The sequence below is a fragment of the Adelges cooleyi genome, unplaced genomic scaffold (assembly GCF_023614345.1).
Source record: "Adelges cooleyi isolate 19-005CV unplaced genomic scaffold, UGA_ACOO_1.1 ACOO_flye_CR_arks_rails_tigmint_CR_PRNA_1, whole genome shotgun sequence".
In the NCBI taxonomy this organism is placed as follows: domain Eukaryota; kingdom Metazoa; phylum Arthropoda; class Insecta; order Hemiptera; family Adelgidae; genus Adelges; species Adelges cooleyi.
Genome location: NW_026095751.1, coordinates 7,713,915 through 7,732,845, shown reverse-complemented (window position 1 = coordinate 7,732,845; position 18,931 = coordinate 7,713,915). Strand labels below are relative to the sequence as shown.

Genomic DNA, 18,931 nt, shown 5'->3' with positions numbered 1-18,931 from the left:
GATGGTGTTGCCAACTGTCAAAAGTTTATTATTATTTATTATCCGTAAATCATTAGCTATGAATCCACGATCTATCTTCTCTACATCGTGTATGAATCATAGCATATTTGTATTACACTATATCAAATTCATAATTCAATATAATATTCATTAGTTAATATTAATAAATTCTTGTTTTTTTACAGGTAAAATCCACCCAGTTTAACATTATAAATTATTCATTAATTTCATTGGTGCTTTTAAAAAAACTTGTCATACTTTCAAACAATAATTAGATATAAAATAATTGTATAATTTAAACTATACAGGTGACCTTTTTTAAAATACTAATAGATTTTCCACACCTACCACCAACTGTTATAATATTTAACATCTATACCTAACAACGATGACAATTTTTTTCTTAAATTATTTATAAAATCATATTACATAATACCTATTACCTTTATGAGGCGTAGATGTTATGTAATATTAGTTTTAATTTCAAGTTACGATGCGAAACCGAGAAGATGTATAGTGTGTTATTATTATTATTAGGTGTGTCTACTATAATAGTATTTATGTAGGTATACTATAATTTTTTTCTCCTCGATCAACTAAGTAGAAAAAATCCTCGAAAATAGAGAAAACATTTAAATAAATTACATATTTGAAAAATTGTATATACGGCTATAACATTTCAAATAATAATCTAAATAGTTCTAAATTTTTAAAAAAAATTCTAAAACTAAGAAAATATTAATCAATAATAATATATAATTATAGACGAGGTATAAAATTGTCATTATTTTATCCTTTTTTGGTTGAAGTTTATTGTTACATAAGATCTGAAAATTCGACCGAAATTAAATTTACACGTTATAGAATATATTTCAAAATGTGTTTAAAATGGCAATATTTTTATTTTTACGTCTAAAGGACCGAGGACGAGCACCGAGGACGACTAGGGATAGGAGATAGGGGGTGAGAGATAAGAGATAGGGGTAGAAGATGTGTGTTGCACGGAAAATTGGTTGCAAAAAAAATTATCTAACGAATAAAGTTTTTAAACATTATTATATATTTGTATGACTTACCTATATATTGGTTATTATAGCCATTCAACATTCTAACCAATTTGGATTAACATTTAGGTATAATTTAGCTTAGAGTTTTGGTACTACTAATTACTATACTTCATTTTTAAGCCAAACTGACGAGAACTGTCATAAGAGTTAAAAGTTGAGACGTATGAACTATGATAGATTAGTACAACAAATTATAATAGGTTAGGTGTAGATATAGATATGCTCCAGCAGAAATAAGCACGATGCATTATTTATGATGTGCCTATCCATTAGATTATAAAATTAATCAACAGCTGTAAAAAACACGTTCAAATAGGTATGTAGTCATGTAGGCTGTAGTAATACATTATAGTTTAATAATTAGGTAGGTCTATAAGGTTAAGTAAGGTTAACAATATAAGGTTTGTCATGTATAAAATATATTGTAACCTAATTATGATTTATGGCGTCAGTTCAGGAATTTGGTATGATATCTATACTTAGTGGACAGTGGTCATTATGAAACTGTTGACCACTACCCTTCGGTACTGTTGCCGTATCCTACACAACATACGATTTCTAATTCCGATCCAAACCCTTACATTACTTATGGTGAATTTTATAACTATTTCATTTATATAATTGATATCCTGTGGTATGATAGCCACGGTGGCATTGATTATCATGCTGTACAGTACGCACATCACTAAGTTGCAAATATACAGTATATTGTATACATACATAATAGGCCTATTAGCGAGAGATTGTGTTCTGTAATTGAGGATTACTTCGGACATCCGTTACACGTTTTTACGTTGATGGTATTTATGACTTTAACTACTCGTGCGCTCTATTAATCATGTATGTAATTTACACTATATAAGTACGGCCACAGTGTTGTCCTCGTGCAGTCATTTTTCTACAACCAGCCGTCGCAGACAACAGAAATTTATTATTTTTTGTATTGGATTATATCTACGATCAAGTTTTTCGGACAAGTACAACAGGTAAGCGATTAAAGATAATATATAAAAACGAGCTGTATTTTTTTCGTTGTACTTCCATTCACATATAAGCATACATATTATGTATAGACTCTGAAAAATAGTAAAAAAAAAAAGATTAATAAACTAAAATGATTCCTTATAAAAGTTTAGACGTCTTAAAATCGTTAATTCGAAAATGAAATTATTTTTAAGTGTCCTATTTTCAATTGAAAAATGATTTAAAAGCGTCTAAAGTTGTATAGAAAATAATAATGCAGTTGTGAATTGAAAGTTATTTTACAACATTGAGTTGACTCAGTTTCGAACTGCGGTCGATATTCCCAATAGTATACGTACGTTTTATAATTATTTTGTTATAATTGGAAAATACGAGTTAGAAAGGTATTTTTGAAAATTCTATTCCATTATTTTATTTCTTTGCTGTATACTAGGATTTGCGGGTTACAAATATATTTTTAACCATCCTAAAAATTAACTAAAAATAAATAATATATTCTTATATATTTTCGGCGCAAGTTTATTTTATAAAACATCTTTTTTTTTATTAATTTATATTATTTGTATTTTGTATACATTATATTTTTATAAATTATAGTTAGGTTAGGTTAGAAGCATTCGTTTTTAATGTACTTGTAAATATTTTTATATTTTCCCACTATATCTTAAACGTTAAACGGTTGTATAAAAACAAACTATGTAGAAATATATTATGATAGGTTGAAAGACGGGGGGGACAAAGTCCCTTTCAGATCTATGTGGTGAGGTTATCTTTCACACTACCAGATATGTTTACCGAGTGCCGTCTATACTTAACCCTAACTGGTCAAAACTTAACACAACTTGTATACTTCATCTATATATGTCTTATTAATATTAAGGTATGTTTACTACTTTGAAATTTAATTAAATAATAAAAAATACATCTTTGAACCTTTACCTGTATATTCAATAGGATGCCAAACATTTCGGTTCGGTGTAGGTAATTTTTGGTGACACCATAATATAGCGTGATGATTTTTTTATATAGTAACCTATATATAGGGAAATACATATTATGTTATTAAAATAATATTATTATAGATAAATACAATATAATATTTTTCATTAAACTGTTTTTAAAATATTTATTAGTTTTTAAAATAAAGCGAATATGTTCTTAAATAGAATTATTTTCTCTAGCATTCCGTCTTATTTGCTCTATATTTAACCAACTCTGAAAACTTATTTAGCATATTATTGAAAAATCCTCAAATCAAAACTCTTATCTAGGAAATCAGAAGATTGTTTTTACATAAAAACCTTTAGTACATTTTCTCCCTTTTCGGGAAAAAAACATTAGAACCTTATAAATTATAATCTTGATCGCTTTGGTGAATAAATTCGTTAAACTCTTCGCGGCACTTTTATTAGTTTTAATAGTAACGCAGGCGTCTCACACTTTCAGTAGACGACTAACACTTATTTATAAACTTTTTAAGTTATTTATATTGAATTAGCTTACCACACTTTTTTTACCCCTAAACATTTTTTACTGACCCCCTGACTTTTATCATCTTAGGAATTTCCTTATAGTAATTCTATCGTGTACCTATTCAAATTCGAACGGCAATCTGCTATTGCTAGGTGTACATTTAAAATTGTAATAAATAAATCACGAATAGTCTGCATAAAATAACGATTGGTCCAAAACTAATTTGAAAGAATAGTTTTAGATAATTTAGCTGCAAATAACATTTAAATGTTTCGATGAGAGCAAATTTGCGGTCACACCTTCCTGACCCCATAGCCTACTTACCTTTAAATACTAATAACTTCCAAAAGTATAAGTAATTCTCAATAATGACCAAACCTAACCTGACTAGTGAATATTTTCAATAAGTATTAGGTTTAAGGCTCTTCTTGTTTTTTTAATTTAATTACTTAAATAGTTATGATATTTGTTTATTGTTAATATATTATATTATATTAGCTACAATACAATTTTAAGAGATTTAAAAATGAAGGAAATACTCAAATAATTGTTCGATTACACGAAGTAAAATATTTTCAAGAAATAAGAACTACAAAATTACGAAAACTGGTTTCAGGAGAATTCTGTGTCTTAAATTGAACTGGCCACCCTGTAAATTGGTTGTGACTAAAAACTGAAGGGGTCATTGAACTACATAAATGTAAGTCTCTTTAATAACTGCAGCTTGAATAAAAGAATGAAATATAAACTATCAAAATGAAATAGTAATGAATACATTATGATTTCGTACTACGAAATTCGTTGGTATACATAAATTACGTGTATACACATACTTTGTAAACCAATTAAAATGTAGTAACAAGTATTATAGCCTTGAGTTTTAGAAGACCTGTGTCTATTTTTTACCTTAAAATTAATAATAAACTGACATGCTTAAAATACGAATTTGCCTTGAAAAATTTTAATTGTTTTTAATTTTTGTAAATATTTTAATATTAGTGACTATGACTATAGAAAGTGAAAAATAGTATGCTATGTGGACCATTAAAAGACGTTACGTGTAATTATGTTAAGATATGTTTGAATTCAGTATATTTCTTATATATCTAATTTGATATTATTCCTATGAAAACATCTCTTGTCATTATCGTTGTTACTTTTTTAACGGAAAGTGATTGTTTATAAGGCGTGTGACATGTTTCCTTTGTTGGTCTTTTTCCAATTATTTCAATAACTAGTATGCACTGGATGACTTATGAGTAGGTAGTTAACGAGTAGATTACTTGGAAATCTAATTTCTTTAGTGAATTTTTCTAAATATTTTCTAAAAACTTCGGCGATTATTATGGTCCTTCGCGCTAAAGTGTACTCGACTTTGTTGGCTTCGTCGTCGTCTTCGGTCAAGTTTAATCTATATCGTTCGACGATAATTTTGACTTTATCAGTCCTTGACTGTTTACATGCTTGTTCGTCTAAGTCCTTGTCTGTCGTCCATTTATCGTAATCGGACGACGTGAAGTCGTATTATGCGTTTGGATACAATTCCTCCATAATTTTGATTATACTGCTTGTGTGATTTTCGATTTGTGTTGTGCTGAAAACCGAGCATGGCTGTTCCATCAATTCAATTACAGTATTTAAGTGTGGGACGATATTGTGCTGACCAAATTAATTGGCCAACTCGTTCAAATGATTAGCGCTATTTTGCTGTTGTATTTTTTCAATACGATTGTTTCGAGTCGAAAGTCAATAACAATATTTGTTTGATGTCGATCAAGTGCTCAGTGGCGTAGTTACGGGGGGGGGGGAGGGTGTTAGGGGTTTCCACCCCACCTAAAATCTTTTTTTTATATTGGTCAGGACAAGACAATAGATAAATAATACAAATATATATAGGATTTCATTTTATAAGTTATAACATACTAATTCAAAATAAAGTAAAAATAACATTTAGCTTAACTTCCTTGTAAAGTACGTATACTTTAAACCCCCTCCAGAAAAAAATCGTATCTACATCACTGCTGAAGTGCTCGATGACAGTTGTGCAAGGTGATCGCGTTCAACGTGAGGTCAAATTCGTTGAGTAACAATACGAGATGTTTGTTTTCATAAACTCGGTCCCTTTAAAAAAGACTATACAAGATACATAGAAAAACAACTTGTTTTAACTAGAGGTAAAATAACAATTATATTATCTCCCAAACATGTATTCTTCTTTTTGGCTATAATTTATGTAAATATTTTATCATACTAACTAGTTATAGGAATAATAAAAATAATTTTTTTAATATTATTAAAACTTTAAAGATTTAGCCATAGTTCTTCAAATTAATGGAAAAACTATTACAATATCAGACATTGATATAGAGTCTAATTTTAAACTTAAGTCCATTGAAAAACTAGAAGATATAATACAATTATTTGACAAAATTAAAGTCAAGAAATAGATTTAGATAATAAATATAGTTCTATAAAATCAAAATTTGGACCACAATTCATTAATTATTTTGACCAGCGGAGACATGTAAAATGCATAAGTGTACTAAAAGCAAATATGAGGTAGGTATAATTCATAACCATAAATATTGAGGGTTCTAATAAAGCAAATCATGCATTGGTCTTAATGTGGCAAAGTCTAGCAGAAAATGTAGACCAGCCTATTGCTGCTTTTGCCTCACATGGAACAGTCAAAGGTTAACTATTTATCTAATCTGTATGCTAATTTAAAATTAAGTTAATAAACTAAATCAATTTTTCTCATTTTCAAAAGAATGCTTTTGAAAAAAAAGTTATTGGTTGTAGAACTACTGAATACTTGGCTACAAGAAAAAGTTTCTATAAATGCTGAATTAGTATTGTATTTTTTTTTTATGAAGGTGTTGATTTAGCGAAGCTTATACTAAAAGCTATAATGTTAATAGAGGATTCTGGAGGGCAAGTTATTGGTCTTACATGTGACGGTGCTTCTACGAATAGGACAATGTGGAACCAATTAGGGGTATTATAAAATTAACATTTATATAATGCTATGTATTATATTTTTAATATCACTTTTTATTACTTTTATTTAAAACCATTAGATAAGTGTCAAATCAGTATTAGTATTTACACCAAGGTGGATTTATAAATCCACGATGATAATAATTATTTTAAATCGTGATTGTTATACAGGCTGTAGGCGTCAATAAAAAAAAAGCTAAATATTCTTTAAAGTGGTAATGCTGGTTTTGTGGTTTGTCCGCTAAAAGCGCTAGGAGTGATTTGCACATAGCAATTCTCAGCGAAGACAGTTTGGTGGTCACATTATCAGGGCTCGTTGGGCAACCATATTATCTTAAATCGTGGTTTTATGAAATATGTTATTACCACAGATTATATGAAAATAATCTTATAATCTGTGTTATTACAATTATTATAAATATTAACATGGTACTTCTAACTATCGGAATCCAAAAAATCACGATATTAAAAAAGTCGATTTTGATAAAAAATGTTAATTAGTGTTTTCTTAGTTATTTTTTTTTTGCCGAAGAATATATAATATGTTCATGGCCGAAGGTTATAGATACTATTAGTATCTATAGCCTTGCGCAGTGCGCTAACTGCAGCTGCAGTTAATAATAATGTTATTATCTAAACGATGCAGTGCGTGTTATCTCAATTTCTCCATGTTGATACCCATTTGATATAAATATGTGTTTTCGCTCGTATTTTTAAAATAAGCTTGTCAAAATAATTAAATTTAACACAATATGTATTTTGTATTACATTAAACTTTTCTTATAAAAATCTAACTTGCATTTTTAATTTTTTGTTAATGTTCTATATTTTTGTATTAATGATGATACTCGTAGGTATAATAATTATACAAACTATACGTTTTTATAAAAATGTTTCGTTTATGTTATAGAAAATCGTATAAAGATTAAATCAAGCTTCAAGACAATTATTATTGTACATTGGACCAGTAAAGTTTTACATTTTAAGCATGTAAGTTGTTATTATTAAACAATTTTGTTTTAAAATGAATATTGATTTATATTATAAGCATACAAAAGCAATAGTAAGTACCTACTTGCTATATGCTTACTTTTAGTCATAGCAAATGAGGTACAATAACCAAAAAAGGGGCATTTTACTTATATTTTTCTATGTTCACTTAATATACCCCTATTCATATTTAATTATTTCTATATATTAAGCTTATATATTTTTTTTTCTAGCCATGATTTCTTAATGTAATTTATGTTATACATATCCCATTGACAAAATGGTGGATGATTTAGACGAGCACATAGAAAGCTATTGCAAGCAATGGCGCCACGTAATTTTACTGTTAATAATGACTAGTACTCCCGGTATTTTCAATGCCATGCAAATATCCTCGTATGTATTTATAGTTGATCGGCCATCATATTGGTGTGACATACCCGAATTGCAATTGGTGAGATGGAACGATAATATGATACTAAATGTCTCTGCACCGTAAGTTGATTATAATTGGGTTTGTTATGTAAAGATTTTGTTTTAGCAATACAATTTTCGTCTTAACTATATAGACTCATAATTCTTCATAATTCAATTTTTCTATGATAGAACAAAATATTATATCTTCCTAATGATGTCCATAATATAGTAGTCATCGTTTGTGTAATACTTTATCTAATTGATTTGCTACAGTTCTCAGAAAAAACATTCAGATAAAATTGAAGAATGTACTTATTACAATCGGAGCTATTCAGAATTTGCCAAAAAAGGTTATAACTGGTCAATGCAGCATTTAGACAATGCTAGTCTGATACCGTGCAAGTATTTTAACTACAATACCAAAGAGTCAGTGACAACCGAAGTGAGTTATCAAAGTATTTAGATAATTACTGATAATATTTAAGTTAAACAATAACACAACAAATTAAAAAAAAATGAATCCAACTATATTTTTTAATTTAACATCCTTTAATCTTATAGAGCTTGGTGGTATTTTTTTAGTGGAATTTGGTATGCAATAATGAAGTTCTCAAATCCAGTGTTCAAGCAGCTTTAGCGCTGGGAAAATTTGTTGGCGGTTTTTTTTTCGGCTTACTTTCCGATAAATATGGAAGGAAATATGCATTTAATATAGCTGCTTTTATTTATATTGTATCAGGCCCATCGGCCGCATTGTTCAATTCATATTCATTATTCTTAGCGGCTAGATTTTTCATAGGCATTGCTGGGGCTGGAGTTTACCAAACCGCTTATACAATTTGTAAGTGTCAGAATACCATAACACTAACAAATATTTATATAATTTAGAAATATATGTATTTCAGCGACTGAATTAACAACTGGAAAAACGCGTACCTGGGTCTGCCTTTTGTTAAATTTCTCTTATCCTACGGGTTATGTGTTGTTAGCAGTTACTGCTTATTATATACGTCCGTGGAGATCATTACTTCTCGTTATTTCTTTACCATTGTTGTTTATGATTATAAATTGCTGGTAATAATAACACAATATTATTATCAACGTTATCAATTTGGATTAAAAATTTGTCATGATTTTTTAGGTATCTCTCAGAGTCTCCCAAATGGCTAATGTCACAAGGAAAAAAGAAATTAGCTTGGGCTACTATGTCAAAGCTAAATCCATCAGCGACTTATGCAGAAGCTGAAATCAGCGTTTTACCTGATGTTAAAAATGAAAAGGTTCAAAAACAAATTACACCTGATTGTTTTGATATTTAATATTATAAAAAAATTTTTTTAACGGAATAGCTGAAAATCGGTCGGGGAATGTTTAAAGAATGGCTTTCGACATTCACGTCCATGTTTTCTACGTGTGACATGTGTGCTAAGACTACAATTGCCTATATTTGTTCTTTTGTTGTTGGTCTAGCTTATTATGTAATTGGTAAGTCTCAATGATCAATAAAATCTACCATTTTTTCTTTAAAATTCAACACTAAATAATAATATTAAAATAATGTTAATGTAGTGATCATATTATATGTAAATGTACACAATCATATATAATAATAAAATCATATGTTAAGTTAAAAAGTTTGATATAATTTTTTTTGTTTTATATTTTATAGCATTGAATGGGGATAATTTTACGGCCAATCGTTACATTTATGTCGCCTTAAACGGAATAGTCGAAGGTATAGCTTATGTTGCTACTATTCCTTTGTTACTCTACGTTGGACGTAAATTAGCGACTTCAGGATTATTCTTTGCGTCAGGAATATTATTGATTGTTCTATTGGTAATACCGAAAGGTAAAATAAATTAAAATAGTAATTGCTTACCAATTAATTTTTCTGTTTAAGAACTGTTTTTTTTTTTTTTTTTTAGAAAATACAGATGTCATAATAACTTTGGCATTATTGGGAAAATTCTGTGTTAGTGCTGTATTTTCTATTAGCTTACTTTATATATCGGAAATGTACCCAACGTCAATTCGAAATACTAGTCTCGGGACATCACTGACTGTCGCTCAAATCGGGGCTATCGCAGCGCCATATGTAGTAGAAATATTGGTAAATATTATTGATTTTAAATTGTACACTAATAATAAAAATTTAATTTAATTAAAAAATATTTTTCAGGGAGCACAAGCATGGTACATTCCGAGTACCGTCTGTGGGTTATTATCCATTTTTGTTTCAATTTTAATTCTTTTATTGCCTGAAACTAAAGGCACAAAATTGCCTGATACTTTAGACGATATGAAAATTTCTAGTCCAGTTTCATTTACCAATTTTTGCAAATTTTAACACACATAATTAACTATGTGGTTTTATTTTTAAGAGAAACTTATTTTTTATATACAAGTTTTCTTATAAACACCGTTGATTTATATATATATATATATACCAATGATTATCTATTATAACTTAAATTTACATAACTTAACTTCTATATAAGTTGAAGATTATTATAGTAGTTTGTGTAATAAAGAACTTTATTTATCTGTTATACTATCTTTATTTTATTATTAAGTATTTTAATATTATTGTTACAGCTTTTATGAACTTATGTTTTTTGTTTAAAAAAAACTATTGTTGCCTGTATTGTTCTTATATGTTATTTATACATTTATTATGTTTATGCCATCTATAAAATAATATTTTATTGCATAATATTTGTATGTTAATCAACTGTTGTTGTCTGTTGAATATATAATTACTTATTTAAAGTATGTAAGTACTTAATAAATTAAAAAATTGTACATCAGATATATTTCTTATGGTTAATGGTTTTGTTATATTTACCAAAACAAACCATGCCAAAATAATCAATCTTAAATCTATTACTTGTTTAGGTACTGGTAAAACAGAAGAAACTGGTAAAAGGTATCCATATTTTTGTTACGTCTTCATTGGTTCCTTTAACGCCAATTGTAATAAGGACATTACATTTAGCGAAGACAAATCTATTAACACAGACTGTAAGTATAAAAAACAAAAAAAATAATTACTTACTCAAAATAAATTAAAAACTAGCTACTCTTAAGGTTTTTGAAATGTAACTCACTTCTATATTTTGAAGAGTGTTGACCTGTAGCAGGTTTTCTTTTCTGAAACTTAAAATAGCAACCGCTAAAAGTGGTAGCACCTCCAGTGAATCGTAAGCCAAAATTAGGTCCCACAAATTTAGCAGTTGTTCTGGAGGCAAGTGCCCGCTAAAACCTCGCATGATCCATTTAAATACCACTCTTGTTCTAATGATAGCACAAAATAGTATACAATTTAATAGCTGGAATAACCCAGCATAATATTAAGTTGAGAAGCATCGTTGGGCAAATTTTATTGCAATGAAAAATAACAAAGAAATTAAATTTTTTTGTGCAATGAACATTGAATATAATATATAAAAATATATATATATTTATTGTTATGTCATGTGAACAGGGTGACCCATAGTTTAATTTTTTTCAAAGTATAACAAATTGAATCCAAACTTTAAAAAAAACGTCATAAATATACCCTTTTGAACGCTCGGTCCTATGTAATGTACAGCTCTATTCACATTGGCGGTCTCGGTTCGGTCCGATCACGGTCAAGGATTATGACATATCATTCACATTAACGGTCAATTACGGTCACAAACAATCAAATCTAGACAGTCAGCTCGTTGCCACCAAGTGTTGTAGAATCCGATCATGATGGAATTTTTAAGTCGTACATTGATGAAAATCGCATTGATTCTTGTTGAAGAGGAAGAAATAAGAGAAAGGAAACGGAGTAGACGGTTTTGGGTTCAACCATTAGTCCGGACTCGCCAGGAAGAAGGACAATATTCAACACTCTATCGCCAGTTAGTAAACGATGGCGTAAAATTTTATAAATATTTTTGTACGTCTCTCGGAGAATACATGGAGATACTGTCAAAAGTTGAAACCTAATTTTAGAAAAGAGGACACACAATTTTCACCCGATTTCTTTGCACTAATTGGATTTAAAATTTGTATCATAATATTTACGATGTGAAAAATCGTACAGCACACTATTTTCTCACACTAATTCAATTAAAAATTCGTCGTCCATTGTAAACGACTAATTGATGACACGATCTAGACTAGCGCGTTGGTTAAAAAGCTCGTGACTGCCGCGGTCTGGATCGCGCGTCGACCGATCGTAACCTGACCTGACCGGTCCATGATCTGACGGCGACCAATAGCGTAAACCGTTCCATTAGATTACGCACTACCGATTGTGACCTAACCGTGATTGGACCGAACCGAGACCGCCAATGTGAATAGAGCTTACAGCTAACATTTATATTCAATTATTTGATAACATATGAAATTTTGGACATCGGTCGTCGAATAGTGATAATATGAGAAAATTTGTATTTTTACCTTGAATGCAAAGCTAAGAAGGTAATTCAATATTTTTTTCCTTTTATTATTTTTAGTCAATTTTTAAATGTTCTTAAAATCGATGTTCAGTCTATTTTGAGAATGTAGATTTTAAGACAGTTTAAATTGTCTTAAGCGAACAGAAAACTCAGCCCCGAAGGGTTAAAAATGTATATATACAAAGCATAAACACTACCTATACTTAATTTATTATAAACAAAATAAATTTCTAGAATTCTAAACTGAATTTTTACCGAATTATCTTACAAACATACCTATGTATTCGTAGATGTTTTTATGCAAAGGTAATGTTTTTTTCTCATTGAATATTTATTTGAAACTTGAAAGTGATTTTATCACTTTCAATTATAATAATTTCTGACAACACTTGTTTGCACTGTTCTAGCTTTTTTCATTTAAATTTAATTTCTGCCGTGCCGGACCAATACCGATTAACGTTGATGACTTACGGGTGAATATTGTGACTAACGAAATGCATCCAGATTATCGTTTCGTGTCTCTGCAAAAGGCGTTGATACAAAATGCACAGGCCGAGTATACTTTGCGGGTGCGAGCTTATTTCATGCAGACGGAACCAATAGCGCATGTAAAAAGCTCTGAACGTAAAATACATTGGTACGGGATCGTTGTACAAGTAACAAACCGGAGAGGCTGTAACATATAATAACTACATGATAATATTATGTGTTTAAAGTTCTGATCTTTCAACCGAGGGTTCCCGGTAGATTAAATGTTATTTCCAATTTTCGTTCTTACCGTACATAGTGAAACCATGGAAGGGAACGATGCCATTTGGAGGGTATATGGCTTCGCTGGAAGGGTTACCCTTAAGCGTCGTCAGTATCGGTTGGCTGGCCGAATTGTTGAACATCGCTAACATGTCGGCGTCACGAGTAAAACATAGCATTACCTAAAATTAAAAAAAAAAAACAACAGATCGCGTTATTCATCATCATATTATACGACGCTTTTTAAGCACTAACTACCCTACTCTACATTAGCACAGGGAGTCCTAATAATATCGTTTAGGATCTCAACGCAGAAACGTAAAAACTTTTTAAGGATTTCATTTAGAGACTAAGTGGAAATCCTAGTTGAATTTAAAAAGTCCATTACGGGAAAAAATTCTACTTAACTTCTATTAAAGCTAAAAGAATGTAATTAGTTATGAGTATGACGTTTACGCCCAAGCAGCGAGTTTATCTGCCTAAATTAATGTACCCAAATACTGTTTGGTTTTTCTATCAACAAACATTACATTACATAAGTACTCATTATGTCATGTGATTTATAAAGGGGTGGTTGATGGACCATTCTAGTGAGTTTACACTGCGCTTGGCTCCCAGAATTCTTGTGATACCCCTAATGTTTCCTATGTAAGAATGATTGATTTCTCAAAGACACCCTATAAAAGCCCCTCAAATCCCAATGGTCATTCAGCAGGTTTCTTGATCCCGAACATCCTTTAGAGGAGTTGGTTACACTCCACAGCAGGTTATTTTATCATTTTTTTTGTCTCATTGGGACATTTAGAGAAAAAATCCAACCTACTTCCAAAATAGACACCCCTGTACGGTTCTCACTTTCTAGATACACCGTACACCTAAATTTAAATACCTTAATAACTGGAATAAAGTATACTTGGTATAAGACATCTTCGAAGACAAAGTACTGGTCATCGTTACACGCCGTCAGTTGCACGTCTTTGGTAATTAACTTGTCGATCAGCATGTCGTAGTTGATCACTCGTTGCTTTAGTTCCAAGTAGTAATGTTCCTAAAGGGAAATGATTCAATTAACCTAACTTGGAGAAAATCAAGGAAAAAAAAAGTTAAATATTTACCGAAGTTTTGGTGATGGATCCAAGAACGTGAGACCATAAACGGCCTCGGAGACTGCGCGGTGCTCCCAATTTTAAAAATTCTTGACAAACTGGGGAGTGTTCATTTGCCAAGACTACAAAAGGAAACTATGTGTGTGACAAATAATCGGATACCCATACGAAATTTTGAATTACCTCTTTCTCCCAAAACGGTACGATCTTGTTCTGTTTGCGATTTCGAACTACCTGTAACTGGCGACAGTGCTGCCAGGCCTAAAAGAAAATCTGCTGAGGCTAATTCCTTATAATGATGTCTCTATAAATTCACCACTCAACAATAATCACTCAGCCAGTTATGGCGTTTAATGTAAACAGTAATTGACTACTTACGAGTTCGCCAAGGGTTTTCACCTTTATCGGCAAGTACGTGAAATCCCAAATCATGTGGTCTCTGTTTGAAGACAAAAAAAATGTATTTACTTACAAGCTCTCTTTCGATTATATTTCGGTTTTGTAATTAGTAATCACTCACGATAACATTCGGTAGTTGGGGTTGTGTAACGAAGACAAGACTTCTAAAAAGTCTTTTGGCGCATAGACAGGTCGCAGTCTTTCCGAATCTGATAAATTTTATAGATATTTTAAAAATTGAACAGTTCATTCAGAGGTGAGAAAAATCCTGATTAACCACACTTTTTAAACCTCAATAAAATTATTTGTTTTTCAACTTTTTAGGGTTGGTTAAAACAACCCTTGTTGATGAACATTAAGAGTTGTGGCCTTGGGAAGATTTTTGGTGGGGTGGTTTCTTGTTCTGTTCCATACAGGGGGGCCGTTTTTTCTCGAATGGTTGCCCACTCTAGAGTGTAAAAAACACTGCCGCATTAGTCCACTCAGCCACGTTATCCCTTTATACTACACATTTTTTAGGTTAAAGAATTGTTTACATAATTCTGTTTTTAAATTCCAAAAATCTGGATTTTAACCAGCTCTGTGACAAATGACAATAATAATTAATATACTATAATGATTATCTCGTTTTTTTTTTTAGTTTATAAATTATTATTACTTGTATTGTACGTGCTTAGCTCGTTCCATTTTTGAAGCATTTCTTCTTTTTCGGCCTTCGATCGGTGCCGTGACAGGCTAATGCCTAAATCATCGCACATGGACTCCAGTGATTTCTGAATCCTTCTTTCCCACGTAATCTGCATGTATTCGAGTGAACAATTAAGTACTTCAAATCATAATAAATACATCTATAATTTACTGATGTCCGTGTAACGTATGTACATTACTTGAGCTTTTCTCATGTAATCCAACGATTCTCGATTGGCGATTTCGTCCCTGACCACCATTTGTTTATTGTTGTCGTGACCTCTTAACCAGTGAAACACAGCATTTCTCAAATTTGTTTCCATTTTTCCCTGGTTGACGGCTATAGTTAAAGTTTTACTAAAGTCGTCTAGTGATACTTCGTGTGACGCTGCTATCTTCTAACGTAACAGATAATTTAATATTTTTCACTTCGATTTTTTAAAAATATTTTTACAATATTCGAACGAGTGACTAGTCACAAGAAAAGTTAAACGATAAAATGTAATATATATCTTGTATATTTATATCAAATTTATTATACATTTGTCATTTGTTTCTCTTATATAAAATGTAATATAGTTATAAATATTAAAATATAATATATACTCTCTTCTGATATACAGATCACTTTTCAGGCGTGGTAAATTATTCTAAAATACTACCCACTGACTTTCAAATTATAAAATATGGACCAATACTCTAAAAAAACAACATATTTTCTGAAATTCCCCTGGGGCAGTTGTCTTAAAAAAATTATGTTCAGCACGTCTGACTCACATGAGAGTCTTGCATATAAATAATATCTTTGAACTATAAAATATTTTAAGTTTAAAGAAAAACAAACAATATTATGCTATAATTGTATTTTTTGGGATCTTAAGATCAGGTAATAAAATCAGATACGCACAAAAATAGTTTTTCCCAGACAAAATAATATAATTACATTATAATAACTGTATTGCTATAAGAATGTGTTTTTTTATTCATATTTACTTGTAAATCCACAAAAAAGTTATTGTAGATGTCCATTTTTTGAAGTTCTTCCGTTAGTTTTTCTGCAGTTAAATGTAGACTTTTATCTTTTAGCTCTTCCATTGTATTATTAATTATAAAATATAACTAAAATTATTATTTTTGCACTATATATCAATTGAATACATATCTGAAGTGAGTGTTTTATCAATACATTCAAATATAGTACCTATATGTTACCATGACAACTCTTTTATAGAAGCGTATCAAAATTATTGAAAAACAAAATATAACTACCCGTTTTAGTTTTATACGTATAAATCATAAATTAGGATGGGAAGTTTATGGTCTAGATTTTTTTAGTATACAAAAATAGAACGCAGCATCTGCTACAGTTTTCTATTTCTTAAAGGGTTTGATATAGGAAATTGTTGTTAGAACCTTAATTTCTTTATTTATTTTAATGCTGTAATTATAGGAGTTAATGATTTTCACTAGTTTTCTTAATTATTATTAGTCAGTTATTATAACTGTCACATTAATTATTGTGCCAAAAATTAATCTAAATGGATATTTTTAGACTTTGTTTCGCATATTTGTTGAAGACTCAGTTGCCACTACAGCAAAACATTATAAATCATTTCGGTAATTAGGAACAGTAATTTGATTAATTAAAACAAAATATGTCTTATTTTTCATAAATTTCTATATAATTACATATTATTAAAACGTAATAATTTAATTTGTCAACAACCAGTTTAGCTATTACAAAGTTGTTTAGGTAAGTTATCACTAATAAGTAATATTATTTGAATAAATAGATATATAACTTGGTTTTTAAACTAGTCGATTGTCATCGTTTGGGCGAGGAATTTCTGACGTAGACAATTTCAACACTAAAAAGAAACAATATAGAACTGAACAAAATATTTTTGGTTAGGTTAATATTTTAACGCTTTGCGATGTCAAGTGTTGCAAATTTACAAAAGCATTTATGAGCTGCTCGACAACTCTATTACAAATAGAAATTTCAAAATTAACTTTCTTCCTTACTTCTATTAAGTTTTTTTACATATTATATTAACATAAAATAATGTAAAATTATGTACGATTAAAAACAATTGTTCTAAATTTGCAACACTTTGACCTGTTTGTTAAAAGAAACGTTAAAATAAAAACAAATTATCTGAATTTAAATAACAATAATTACATAAATTATTATTCTATTACTTTGTGTAGGTTTGTATATTTTCGTTATAGCTCTATAGCCTTTGTTTCCGTCAACTTCATAAAACACACTTCTGATCATACCGTTGGGTTCCAAAAAGCTGTAGGACCCTTTAACGTAATCGCCATACCTGGATTCCCACCTATGTGATACGATGCCCGAAACCAAATCATTGATTTCATAATTAAATTCGTACGTTAACTGTAATTATAAATAATAATTGTTTAACATTAATACATTTGGGAACATTTTGCTGAATCCAAATGTGGCCTCAGAATCGTTCTAGCACGTCTAGATATTTTTAAATCACCTCAAAAGTTGTCTAAAATAGAAATTTTTATTCTATTTTTTTTAAATTTAAAATTAAAAAACATAAAAAAAAGTTAGAAAACTCGAAATGTTGTTTAGATTTATTTTAGTTTTTAATTCAAAATCATGTTGTACTATCATGCTGTGGCGTTCATTTTCAATTATTAAGGCTTGTATATTTGTATAATTAAATATATTATAATAATTTTGTCTGGGACGATAGTCGACATTGTAATATCTATGAGGTAGTTCAACTATTGTAGTTGTCTATATTTTGTTGTTTTTTACATAAGATAATAAAGTGTCTGTTTGTTTAGTCAAAAAATGAAAAATTAATGTACATACCTCGTTCTCTTCCCCGGCGGGCACGTAGAAATCTTGACAATTCGTTACACTTGTCCATAATACGATGATCGATACAATTAGCTATATAATATATAGAAAAGTAATATAAATTAACATATGTCGTGTACATTTTTAGGATAACTATAATTCGATTTTTTAACAGAAATAACCCGTTAAATACAAATAAATGAATAGTACACAATATGACTTTTTACCTGTACAAATATTTTCATCGTGGCTATGATAATAAGTTATTCGTGTATTAATTGTACCAGATTTTTAGTCCCGATTGGTCGCCGGTTCGTGCAAAACTACAAGGACCGAACGCAATGGGCTTACCGAGTTAGTTATTTAAAATCCATGACAGGTCAGGCAAAATCAAAATTATACACATCCGAAGCCTTACATTATATAAAACAAAACATAATACCTATATATACGTGTTTGGCTAAATGTCAAGGTGATTAGATCATCTTGATCTCGCGTGCTGCAAAGAGAATGGCGGACCAGATGTAGAATGCATTTGTAGAGATGTATAAGTATATTTTGCAATATTGCGCCCCCGCATTTATCATTGGTACATTCGTATTATTGTATTAAATAGTCATGAACACACTGTTAATCCGTGATCTATAACAGTTCAGTTTAAATCGATTGTGTAATTTAATGAACCGAGGAGTTGGTTAAATAAGGAGAAAGATGTACCTATTATAATAAACAGAAAAAGAAGAGATGCTTACACTGTTACATGCGCATGAATAGTTCGGT

The 18,931-nt window shown here is 29.9% G+C and overlaps 3 protein-coding genes across 5 annotated transcripts; 1 reads left to right on the top strand and 2 right to left on the bottom strand.

Annotated features, from left to right (window-relative positions):
* Nucleotides 1-1,912: 1,912 nt before the first annotated feature.
* On the top strand, nucleotides 1,913-10,395 carry LOC126839333 (organic cation transporter protein). Of its 2 annotated transcripts, XM_050574730.1 has the most exons (13): nucleotides 1,913-2,053; nucleotides 4,141-4,224; nucleotides 7,435-7,514; nucleotides 7,748-7,848; nucleotides 7,925-8,009; nucleotides 8,205-8,373; nucleotides 8,514-8,772; nucleotides 8,837-9,005; nucleotides 9,073-9,211; nucleotides 9,281-9,416; nucleotides 9,601-9,783; nucleotides 9,860-10,044; nucleotides 10,114-10,395. In XM_050574730.1, exons 4-13 carry the CDS (start codon nucleotides 7,839-7,841, stop codon nucleotides 10,279-10,281), a joined length of 1,503 nt encoding a protein of 500 aa, XP_050430687.1. In that variant the 5' UTR covers nucleotides 1,913-2,053; nucleotides 4,141-4,224; nucleotides 7,435-7,514; nucleotides 7,748-7,838; the 3' UTR covers nucleotides 10,282-10,395. The 2 variants fall into 2 exon arrangements, with proteins under 2 accessions (XP_050430687.1, XP_050430603.1); XM_050574646.1 differs by having other exon boundaries at nucleotides 7,748-8,009.
* A 350-nt stretch (nucleotides 10,396-10,745) lies between these two features.
* LOC126833661 (TBC1 domain family member 19) lies at nucleotides 10,746-16,404 on the bottom strand. 2 transcript variants are annotated; one of them, XM_050565112.1, is made up of 12 exons: nucleotides 16,303-16,404; nucleotides 15,510-15,707; nucleotides 15,281-15,419; nucleotides 14,744-14,831; nucleotides 14,602-14,662; nucleotides 14,407-14,527; nucleotides 14,233-14,345; nucleotides 14,031-14,165; nucleotides 13,146-13,299; nucleotides 12,839-13,040; nucleotides 11,042-11,228; nucleotides 10,746-10,953 (listed from the first exon to the last, which is right to left on the bottom strand). In XM_050565112.1, exons 1-12 carry the CDS (start codon nucleotides 16,402-16,404, stop codon nucleotides 10,876-10,878), a joined length of 1,578 nt encoding a protein of 525 aa, XP_050421069.1. In that variant the 3' UTR covers nucleotides 10,746-10,875. The 2 variants fall into 2 exon arrangements, 1 of the variants encoding a protein (XP_050421069.1); XR_007684994.1 differs by lacking the exon at nucleotides 10,746-10,953 and having other exon boundaries at nucleotides 11,189-11,228; nucleotides 12,644-13,040.
* Nucleotides 16,405-17,031: 627 nt separating this feature from the next.
* On the bottom strand, nucleotides 17,032-18,515 carry LOC126834713 (cuticle protein 19.8-like). The gene is made up of 4 exons (XM_050566839.1): nucleotides 18,379-18,515; nucleotides 18,164-18,244; nucleotides 17,512-17,710; nucleotides 17,032-17,177 (listed from the first exon to the last, which is right to left on the bottom strand). Exons 1-4 carry the CDS (start codon nucleotides 18,394-18,396, stop codon nucleotides 17,119-17,121), a joined length of 357 nt encoding a protein of 118 aa, XP_050422796.1. The 5' UTR covers nucleotides 18,397-18,515; the 3' UTR covers nucleotides 17,032-17,118.
* Nucleotides 18,516-18,931: the final 416 nt, after the last annotated feature.